The 12,228-nt window shown below is 41.0% G+C and overlaps 1 protein-coding gene across 1 annotated transcript in view; it reads left to right on the top strand.

Annotated features, from left to right (window-relative positions):
- LOC126284103 (ubiquitin carboxyl-terminal hydrolase 32) overlaps positions 1-12,228 on the top strand; it is a 203,137-nt gene that overhangs the window by 68,354 nt on the left and 122,555 nt on the right. Inside the window, exons 12-13 of the mRNA XM_049982761.1 lie at positions 1,630-1,773; positions 2,054-2,198. Of these exons, the coding sequence (XP_049838718.1) occupies positions 1,630-1,773; positions 2,054-2,198 (289 nt within the window). The remainder of the gene's footprint in view (positions 1-1,629; positions 1,774-2,053; positions 2,199-12,228) is intronic.

Below are 12,228 nucleotides of genomic sequence, written 5' to 3' on the forward strand. Positions count from 1 at the left end.
CAATAATTTTAAACAGTAGAAACTTCTGGTAGGGATTTCAGTAGTATGAGGAAAAGCTAGATTGCTACTCACTGTAAAGATGACATGTTGAATTGCAGACAGGCACAGTGAAAAAGACACTTTCACATTACCTTTCAGCCAAAGCCTTCTTCAGAAAACACACACACACACACACACACACACACACACACACACACACACACACACACACACACAGTCATTTATTCATTCATTCACACAAGTGAGCACACCTGAAAGACGTATGACCACCAACTCTGGCAATTTGGACTGGAATGCAAGAGTCATGTAAAATGGAACCATCACCCTTTCTCACCCCCCCCCCCCCCACCCCACCCCTCCAGAATGATGGTTCCTCTTGACTGTCGCATTCCGGTACAAGCTGCTGGAGACGGTGGTCATATGTGCTTGAGATGTGCTCACTTGTGTAAATGAATGTGGTGTGTGTGTGTGTGTGTGTGTGTGTGTGTGTGTGTGTGTGTGTGTGTGTGTGTTTGTTGTCTGAAGAAGGTTTTGGCTGAAAGCTAATGAGTAAGTATTGTGCCTGCTGCAACTCGACATGTCACCTTTATGGTGAATGGCAATCTGTGTTTTCCTTATATTGTTATCAGTAATTTTAGGAATTTAAAGTGTGTTAATGTTTTTATACAGGAACAGGCACTGATAAATGTTAAAACTCGAGCAGCTGCTTAATTGTAAGTATACTGGACGAAAAATTAGTCATCCCCAGTAGACATCACATTAATCAAACATGAGTATCATATCAACTAACTAGATAATTATTCACATAAATAGATAATTCAATTCTTTTTATTTGTGGATCAAGTTAGTATATGTCTGCAAATAAAAATAATTATTTGTTATTTTTTAAAATTTATTTTCTATTTTGAATAACCCCTTTTAGAGGGTAGGTTAAATAGACATTGTTTCTGCTTCTTTGTTTTCAACTGCAGCTTCCCTTTGGGCCCACACTACTTCCACTCTTTGAGAATCTTGTTCCCTCTCTCCTTGTGTAAACTTTCAAGTCTTAAGTTTTTCCTGGCCTGAAAGCTTGTCTTTTCTACTGCTTCTGTAGAAAGTGTTCTGTTCCTTATTGTGTTCATGTCGATTCCTGTGTTTTCCGTAACTCTCACATCTTATTTTAGATTCCTGATTGTTTAGTAAGTCAAAGACTGGTTTAGTTATTCTATCATTATTCATCCTGTATATGTGCCCATTGAATTTTAAACACAGTCCACCCACATTCCGATATAGTTAGTCAGAGATTTTCTGTAAATAGTGTGCTACTCACCACAGATGCAAACAACGCTAAAAGGGATAACAAAGCTCCCACAAACTCAGTGTGTCAGGATATGGCATCTTCTCATATACAATCATAACATTTCGCCTCTTAATTTTTTGCATGAATGAAATAGTAATCACAATTATTTTTTATATGTCCTGACAATTCCTTTTTAGTATCATTTTAAAAAAATTGAAAAAGTAATGTAAGTGAGGAGTGATTGGTGCAATATGTTTCCCACTGTGTAAAAATTTTCAGTTTCTGTCTAAGTATTGTTAAATGTTTGTACATTTGTTTCTGGATCTAAATGATGTTCGATTATACAATAGGTGGCCACACCGCTGACTGGAGAGGGTGGAAAGCTAAAAAGGAGTCCCGAACTTGTGCACCCGCGTGATTTTGAACTTGTTCCAGACTCTTTGTGGAAGGCCCTTTCACAATGGTATGGAGGCTCACCACCACTTCCAAGACAGGTGAGATATAATGTCTGTGTTCTCAGTTGGGAAGGGGGATAGGGAGCATCAGACAAATTAGTTATTAAATTGTTACATTTGGTGTTTCCTGGTAGTTGTTCACTTACATGAAAAATATTAAGATTTTCCACTTAATTTTGCATGCTTAAACAATGATGTTTTATTTGTATAAGTTAATTATGAATTGTAAGAGTAGTGTATACAGAGCATTGTGTTTCTACTAAGAAATTCGTTCACCATGGAGACAATTGCTGTTCTAAATACATGGTGGACTTAATAGGTGATTCTTCCAAAGAATGGTGAGAAAGAGGAACTGGAGCTGTTTCCACTAAACCTTAGGCTGTTACGGCACCAGTCGCCACCTGCAAGAGCCCCACAGGCTTCCTGGTCTGGCATGGTTGGGGGCTATGGTGCTGCTGCCCTCAGTGAGTATATGCTTTGATATAACAATAACTCTAATTTATTGGTGTCCAGTTGATAATTTTTCTACCATCTTACAAGCTACTATGTTTAATCATCTGCTCGATGTTTGTTATTTCTGTGAAATATTGATTCATACATGTTACGTTTCTGAGACTACTGCGACGTCATAAATAGTGTTAACAATATAACATGTTGACAGAAAGAAATACTTACCCATATTTACAACTGACACTAGGTATTTGTTTTTATATCCTCTGCGGCACAGCTGTGGGCACTCTCCTGTGACAACCTGTGTATTTGCCACTTAGAGGAAGCCTTCGTAGCCTCCCAAAATGCCAGACACCTAGTGTGGTTCAGGTTCATTAGGATATCTTCATAATCTGGACTCAGGGCCAAGACATCCTAATCTTCATTCCTTCACAACCCCAACGCCTTCTCTCCCATTTATTTCACGTGGTCCTCCTTAACTAAGTGTGCCATTGTGGTAGATGTTGACCACCTTGTCTCTGATGGCTCTTCCTGCACCTCTGTGCACATTAAATCTACCAATCACCAACCACCAACATTACCTGTGTTTGAAAGCTGTTGTCCTTTCACACCAAAAAATCCTTCCCTTACGGCCTGTCCATCCAGGGCAGCATACCTGCAGTGACAAAAGTCCCTTGTCCAGTATGCTGCAGGTCTCACCAAGGCCTGGACAGACGGGCACTATTCCCCAGGTCTAGTCCGCAAACATATCTCCCATTCCATTTCCCCTCATTACTACAATCGTCCTACCATCTCAGGGAACCTCACAAAGCAGTGTCACCCAGTACCACCCTGCACTGGAACGACTAAACAACATTCTTTGTTAGGGCTTCGATTACCTATTGTGATGCCCTGAAATAAGGGACATCCTGCCAGAGATCCCTCCCACCTCTCCTAAAGTGGTGTTTCATCACTCACCCAACCTCCACAACATGCTGGTTTATCCCTATGCCACTCTCAATCCCATCCACTTGCCACAAGCACACCATACCTGTGTGGAAGATGCTGGTGGGAGACTTGTCCAATTGATCCACTCAGCACTTCCTGTCCCAGTCCTGTACCATCAGGGACTGGGTCACCTATGAAAATAGCCATGTCCTGTCCCAGCTCTGCTACAATAATTGCACAAGTTTTTATATTGGTATGACTATTAACTAGCTGTCCCCCAGGATGAAGAGCCACCACCAAACTGTGGCCGAGAGCAAAGTAGACCACCCTGTGACACAATATGAAGGTGAACATAACATGCTTGATTTCAATGGCTGCTTCACTACTCGAACCATCTGGATCCTCCCCTCCACTGCCAACTTTTATGAACTGTGCAGATGGGAGTTACCCTCAAGACATTCTATGCTCTCGTAATTATTCTGGCCTGAACCTATGATAACATTCTGTCCCCACACCCTCCACCGAACAATTTCCACCCCTCTGTCATATCATCTCTTCCCCATTCTCATCTCCCACCCTCTTTGTTTGCTGGCCTCTGTCAGTGCACCCACCCACCTTTCTCCACTCCTCTCCTTTTTCGCTTTGCTTTCTCCACTTCCCTGCCCCACAAACTCCTGACACTATTCTTGTTGCCATTCTAGTCCCTGCACTCTCTGCCATACAGGCCTCCCCCCCCCCCCCCCCCCCCAAATCTCTCACTCCTCCCACCTCCCCAACCTGTACACTACAGTCCCTTCCCCTTCCCCCCACCCCCACCCCCTCCAGATTGCTCGTTCCATGCCACATAGTAGATGCATTCTGGTCTGAGCTGCCAGAGTTGGTGGTCATTTGTAAGGGATGCATGCCTGTGTGAATGAAGACAGTATCTGAAAACTTCTGTGTAAATGTCTTTTGATTGTGCATGTCTGCAACTCAATGTGCCATCTTCATGGTAAGTAGCAATCTATCTTTTCATGCATTGTTGCTATTCTTACCTGTAGTTTCCATTGTTCGAGAATAACAACTCAATTGTTTATTGAACGTGCTGAAACATTAAACAATGTAAACAGTACAAGAAATTAAATGAACAATATGTGCAACCAACGCTCCATACAAAGAATTATTATTCATGTTTAGAACAGGTTGAAATGTCTATATATCGTGTTGTTTTTTTCTGTAGTACAGGTAATGTAGGTAAAGTGTGCTAATATATAGTGTAGCAATACAGCACATAGAATGATGTGTGATGCTTTTAACTATTTTGTTGTAACCACGTAGTAGTGAATGCTTCTGCCGTAGTTGCTCAAAATGAGGTAAGAGTCTAGTGTGGATGAGTGTTTGGTCACCAGCATACCTCCCAAGAGCACCTCAAACACGATCTGTCTGATTAAAATCTGGACACTCCATGCACCGGTTGAGGACACTCAAATGTGAGACTAGTCGCCTGACATCAACACTGCTGTCATGTAGACTGGAATTACCATCTTCAAGAAACACAACAGCCAAACACTTTTTGTATTTGTTTTATTGCACAAATTCTACTCACTGAGTGGCACTAGGAGAACATCCCACATAAAAAAAGTTTTACTGAAGCAAACTTTCGAAGCCAGTGGCTCTTCCTTCGGGAGAAGGGTTGAAGGGAAAGGAAGAGTAGTGAAGGGAAAGGAAATCGACACGTTCAGGAAAAGGGGTGGTGTTAGGAAAAGTCGTCCAGAAACCTGGGTCGGGGAGACTTACCAGACAGAATGAGAAGGAAAGGCTGATAGTTGGACTATTCTAGAAGAGATGTGAAAACCTGAGAGCTTCATGGTGGAAGACTGGGTAATATTAAGACAGAGATTACTGCTAAAACATCGTGCATGAGTTAATAAGAATGAAAAGTCAAGTGAATTGTATGTAACATGGGTCGGAGGGGGATGGTGAAAAATTGACAGGTCAGAAAATGAAAGATGTAGAAAACTAAAATGGAGTGAGTAAAGGAGTAATCACAGCAAACAAATGCTGAGATGGAAGAAATTAATACAAATTATGGCCAGGTGGTTTGCAAGAACTGAGGACATGTAGCTCAAGCACCTGTGCAGTTTTAAGAAACTATAGCTGGGGGAAGAATCCAGATGGCACTCGTGGCGAAATGGGCACCGAGGTCATGACTGTCATGTTGTAGTGCATGCTCTGCAACATGATATTGTGTGTTGACAGTACAGACCCTCTGCCTATGCCCATTCATCCTAATTGGTAACTTGGTGACAGTAAAAGGCCGAACAGTGTTTACGTAACACCCAGTGTATGACATGTGTGATTTCACAGGTGGCTCTGTTTAGTAGTATATTTTTCGCCATTGGCAGGGCTGGTATATGTGGTGGTAGGGTGGGTGTATAGGCAAGTCTACCAGTAGTGACGGTCACAAGGGTGGTAGCCATACAGTATGGAGATGGGTGCAGGAGTAGTGTAGTGTCTGACAAGGACATTTCAGAGGTTGGGATGACGATGAAAAGCTATTCGAGGTGTGGCAGACAAAATCTCAGACAGAATGGATCTCGTATGCAGGCATGATTTTAGGATGTAGTGGCCCGGGAAATTTGCTTTTGAACTAAGCTGGTGAGGTAATTACATCCAGATTTTCTGGACCATCACATCCAATTTGGCATTGCTGATCACTCCAAAAAACCACTTCACAGCACAACATTTGTCACTCACTATTATCCTGGTCTCGAATGTATTAATCAGCTATTTCAACAAGGCCATGACATCCTAAAATCGTGCTCTGAAATGAGAGCCAATCTGTCTGAGATTTTGCCCACCACACCTAGGATAACTTCCCGTCAGGCTCTAAACTACTACTGCATCCATCTCCCTACCCTATGGCTCCTACCACTGTGACTGTCCCCACTTCAAGTCTTGCCCTACCCACCCTCCATACCAGTTATGTTACCAGTTACGATGAATGGACATAGGCAGATGGCCTATACTGTCAACACGCAATATCCTATTGCAGAGCATGCTCTACAACATGACACTTGTGACATTGGTGCCTGTTTCACCACACACGTCATCTGGATTCTTCCCCCAGATCTAGTTTCTCAAGACTCTGCAAGTGGGAACTAGTGGTACATGTCCTTGGTTCTTGCCTCCCACCTGGCCTTAATTAGCATTAATTTCTTTCGTCTCAATATTTCTTCACAGTAACTACTCCTTTCTTCACTTCCTGTAGCTTTCTAAATCTTTCAGTTTCTGACCTAGCTATTTTTTTGCCGTCACCTCCAACCTCTGCTACACACAATGCACTTAGCTTTTCACTCTTATTAACTCGGACAAAATGTTTTAGTAGTAACCTCTGTATTGCATATTACCTAATCTTCCATGTTGAAACTCTCAGGTTGTCATATCTTGTCCGGTGCAGTCCCCATCAATCAGTCTTTCCTTCTCATCACATGCGGTAAGTCTCCCCTGACCTGGGGTTCTGTCATGCACTGCAGAATGCCAGTCCACATGAACTGTGTCCATTATTTTCCTAATTTTAAACAAACAGTCATCTCCATGATTGGCCAAGTTGTCACTAAAATGCAACATTCTCAAAAGTAACATAAAACAGTCATGGGACACAACTTCTCCAAAAATTGGAGTACTCGGAAGTACATCTCTGGACTAAAATTCCTTTATTCTCAACTTTGTAACATGAGCCATGAGAAGCCAAATACCAATGAAGCTATACATTTCCTCAAAACCTGTATTTTTCCAGGTGGATAGTAGAGAACAAACTGATTCTGATATATTTGCCATGGTGAATGTGAAAAATCGGTCTGTTTAAAGTGCTATAAATTTCAACAGATCTTCTGATGGAAATAGCATCACAAGGACAGAACGCTTGAATTGGGCGTTAGTTGGAAATTGTGTCCTGAAGATGAGTCATCAAATGCATGAAGTGCTGGACTGAAATTACGTTTTTGCCAATCGTATTTCTCATTCTCACTATGGTGTGGCCTTTCACGGATCGATTCGTCTTCACTTTCAGGATCTGAAGAAGAGCGGTCCTGGTGAGCTCTACTAGGTGAAGTACGTGGAGGTGTATTACTAAGAGATTCTTCCGATGAATCTTCATTGTCACTATATTCATTGAAGATGCCTCACTCACTGTCACTCCTTGTCAGTATCTCCAGTATCTCTTTATCATAGCAATGACGCCGATATGCCATTTGTCTGTAGAACTCAAAGATGTCAGAATTCTAAAAATCCTGATGAAACAGCAGATAGCTAAATGACACAACTCGAGCAGAATGCAGAAGATCACACAAACCAGCTAGCCCGAATATCGAACAGCAACTGCGAAATCTGTAGCAGTGTGTTTCTGAGATAGCAGGGACAGCAGCACAGAACAATAAATAGGGTACATTCAACCCAGGGATTGCATGGGACAAAAGAACTTGCGATGAACCAGCATGTAGCCATGAGCGGCAATTGACGTATGCAGTCCCACAGGCAGTGGAAGCGACTGCATTATGAGACGTCATTAGGACTCAAGTACTGGCCAGGCCGCGCGGTGAATACTGTCTGCAGGGCCCACGGGAAAACCCACCTCAGCGGCAAACGTCCGCAGGCCCTGCGGCAAGGTGGACTGCCGCAGTATGTCATGTCTGCAGTACTCAAAGGGGTAATTGCTTCCATCAAATTTCCCCTGTTTACAATATTAGTTTGCACCTGTTTTCACATTAACATAATTAAAATTTTCACATACTTTACGCTTTTTGAAACTATGTTCACGGAAAAAAACTGATGTCGCTGTCATAAAATGATGCAGGCTTGTTGTTGGCCTTCAAGTAGCCAATGTTCATTCAGGTAAGAGTATCATGACCAGTCACAACCAGTTTTAAACTGCCTTTACTGCTTGTGTGCACACTGCACCAGTTGTGTAGTTTTTCAAGCTTAGCACAATGTGTTTTGAGAATTTGTTCTCATTGTCAAGTGCAAATATTTATGTAAATATTTCTTGTGATGTTTCACAAATAAACAATGTAAGTGACGGTTTGCATATATAAGAGTTTCTGCACAATGGAGGATGCACAATACCTTATAACCTCAAAAAGATGACTGCAGTGGAAGAGATGCAGAACGAAACACGTCCAAACATCACACAAGATACTTAATGTAAATATTTATACTTGATGACAAGAATAAATTCTCAAAATGCATAATGCTAAGCAAGGAAAAAATATTTAACTGATGCATTGTTTTATTATTTAAATGATGAACATCACACAGTTGCAGGTTTTCCTAAAACAACAGTTACGATTAAAGACATTAAGTCAAATGTTTCTATCTCCCAGGTCCAGTTAAGTTGCAGATAAACAGTACAAAATTCAGATAACCTTTATTAGGTAATAAACAAGTCCCCAATGAGTATTTTGGTGTTTGTCATGTATATGTACCATACTGAAACTATGAAAATGTGATTTGGGGGACGGGGATCCTATATAATTGGGGGGGGGGGGGGGGGGGGGAGGGAGGGTAATAGTAGTATAGTATTGAAGCTTCGAGAATACATTTGTCTTGCTAACATATTTAAGTGATTAACATTGTAAGACCACATGTTTATGTACGCACGAGGTAAGCCATTGCAAGTGTGAAATGCTGGTACATTAACAACAGGTGTAACTACCAGAATATTAAATTTGAGCATGCAGACATTTGTGCATTGTGTTGTACAGCTGCCAAATGTAAGTTTGTGGAATGAAATTCCAGGCCTGTTTCATTTGGTTGGTCGATACAGGTATGGTTAATGCTGTTTGTGGATGATGCTGGAGTTGTCATCTGTTGATGGCCCATATGTGCTTGATTGGAGAAAGATCTGGTGATTGTGCGGGCCTAGGTAACATTTTGACACCCTGTAGAACATGTTGGGTTACCATAGCGGTATGTGGGCGAGTGTTGTTCTGCTGGAAAACACCCCCTGGAATGCTGATCATGAATTGCATTACAAATTATTAAATTGCCAGTTTGTCGTACAATTTTGCAGTGAGGGTGCGTGGAATAGCCAAGAGTTCTCCTGCTGCCATACGCAATCGCACCACAGACCGTAACTCCAGGGATGTACGTACAGTGTGTCTAGCAAGCAGACAGGTTGGTTGCAGGACTTCAGCTGGCCTTCTCCTAACAATCACAAAGTCATAATTTGCAAAACCAGTTTTCATCAAAAAGCACAACAGACCTCCACCCTGCCCTCCAATGTGCTCTCACTTCTAGTTCAAAGCTGTCCTTAAAGTGACAGATTTGTAACAGTTTGCTGGGTTACTGTGGTGCAACTGCCACTCAAATTGCTGTTGCAAGTGCAATACTGTGCACCAGGGCCATGTGTCAAATGTAATGGTCTTCCCTCTCGGAAGTGCCACACGACTGTCTGGAGTCCAATCTTCTTGGGATTGTACATTCTTGTTCAGTGACTACATTCCTGCCAAGTTTTTCTGCAATATCGCAGAAGGACCATCCAGCTTCTCGTAGCCCTATTACACAACCCCGTTCAATCTCGGTGAGGTTTTGATAACGGTATCTTTGCTGCCTTAAAGGCATTCTTGATTAACATCAACTCACCACGTCCAATCTTAAAGGTAGCTAATTCTCACGGCCATTACAGCATGTCTTTAAAGCAAACATGACGTGTATCCTCATAGATAAGCTACTATGGCGACTCTGATGCAACTGGTGCAAAATTTGAATAGACATCATCTTCCAGATGTAGAAACAGGCCTACCAACTTTTGTTTATGTTGCCCAACTCCTTCTGAGTGTTGCACTTTTTCTGTTATATTTTAATAAAGTTATCAGTTTTCATTCAACTTGTAACTGTTATTTATTTTATGTTTGAATAATGTTACAACTTGCTTTGCTTTGTGAGCAGTAGTGCAGTTGAGGATATGATACCAAAAACACTTCTGCAAATTCTTTGCATCTGTTGTTAAATTGGTATTACAGTGGCAATGTAATAACTGCACTAATTAAGCTCACTTGACAACAAGTTGTACAAATGTTGTAACATCATAATTTAATGTGGTAATTCTTGCAACCATGGCTAATAACTACCAGAGACAACTTGTTAATGCAGGAGCATAGTCTTACAATAATATGTGCCAATGTTAGCACACAGTAGTAATTTCTTACAGAGTGCATTGAAACACAGGCTGTCATTGTTATGACAGACTGGCTACTCTTGACTGTGCAGAGTATCTGCAGTAAACTGTTTTCCTACATAAAATTTGTTCCCCACAATGGAAAGTGAGAGGCCACCTGTTACCATATCTCACTGTTGTCTGCCTGGTCTGCCTTCTTCACATTTTCCCATTTAAAAAAGGTGTTCAACAAACAGAAACAAGGGCAAAAGCTTGGCCTCCCTAAGACCTAATGGCTTCCTTATTTTTTTATGCTTTACATATAGTTCATAATGATAATTAACATAAAGTTAGGAGGTGCTCAGACCACATAGAAATGCTTTGTTTCATCTTCTAGGTTCTAGAACAATAATTTAATCGTCTATTTACTATTCTAATTAAACTTGGATCTCAACAACACCTAAGTACATGGACACTTAACACTTCTAAGTTATAAATGCTTCTACTATTTGTCTTCCTTCACCCCTAAATTATTTGTGCCAACCTGAAGGTGTTTGAAATCACAGAATGCGTCTTAGCAATAAGTGCTTCATTGCTTTATTAAATTAAGTAATAAAATCTGCAGGCACTCGAACTTGACTTGTGTGAGCTTCCATCACTTGACATGCGATTTGTATCCCTACATCCTATGTGCTCACGTAGCACATCCTGTTTGCCCCATAACAGGTAATGGTAGGTAGGGCCACTTGTGAAAGCAGATGTATATACCAGTTATGCTGAACTTGCCTTTTATGCAGAGATATTCATCAAAATGAATAGCCACCACCTAATTGCAGCCAAGGAGGAGGTGAGGCACCAAATGGCAAAAGTACTACTTCGCATGTTATATGGTCTCCCTGCCACTTCCTGGTACAAACTTCTCTGAATTATGTTGATGTGAATTGTCTTTAGAACAAATCCTTTCCCACAATCCTTCTGGGTTGGATCTCCACTGTCTCTTGTCCCACAAAAACTAGTGTGTTTATACAGGGACCAGTTCCTCACTTGTAGTGTTCTCATATTGAGTCAGCTCTGTGGATAAACCAGTGCAGCCAACTATGGCCATGCAGGCAAGATGGTAGTCATCTCACATATTAGTCACTTTGTAAAACTTGGTGTGTGTGTGTGTGTGTGTGTGTGTGTGTGTGTGTGTGTGTGTGTGTGTGTGTCTCACAGGAGCCAAAATGTTGTGGAACGGTTTCAATGATTCTACCTCATTTTAACTCTTTTAACACGCTGAAATTATTCTCCTTTGTGTGCACTAGTTATACTGGTGCTTGCTTTCACAATTTGTTTCATGGATTAAACGGCCATTTCAAGTCTCACAAAGGGGTGTTATGGTCGTGTATATTGCTAGTACACATACCTGTGCATTCTTAAAAGTTTTGATTCTTTCGGTTTTTTTCCCCTGGATGTTTGCAGTTTTCACAAACATTAATGCTTGTGTCAGATATAACATTCCAGTAAGAATAGTGTCACTTAATTTGTAGCAGTCTGCTAGCCACTTCCAAAAGGAAGTCTTACTCAGTATTATGTTCCAGTTTGTACTTCAGTGCCTTCTGATAGTGTATGGTGTGCTAATTTTCCACATTATTGTGTAACTGTGTAGATATATGTAGCAATCCAAGCCCAAAATTTTGTAATTCATTGCCCTTCTGTGTTTATTTTAATACTCCTGTTTAGTTTAAATCTGATTTAGTGAAACCCTATTAATTTTTGTTACCTCGATTAATTCTCCACTAACCTACTTATCATGCCAAGCTATATTGTTTCATGGTCATATGGATCTTCATATATCTCACTGAATATTTAGCATTTCATGCCATGTTTTTCAGTTACTAGTTATTGCTTGTACGTGCAAGTTATGTAATTGTATGATGAAACAGATGAAATATTTAGTAATTACAAAAATGAAAATTATCAGTTTTTGAAAATATAATGTA

Source organism: Schistocerca gregaria, chromosome 8 (genome assembly GCF_023897955.1).
Source record: "Schistocerca gregaria isolate iqSchGreg1 chromosome 8, iqSchGreg1.2, whole genome shotgun sequence".
NCBI classification, from domain to species: Eukaryota; Metazoa; Arthropoda; class Insecta; order Orthoptera; family Acrididae; genus Schistocerca; species Schistocerca gregaria.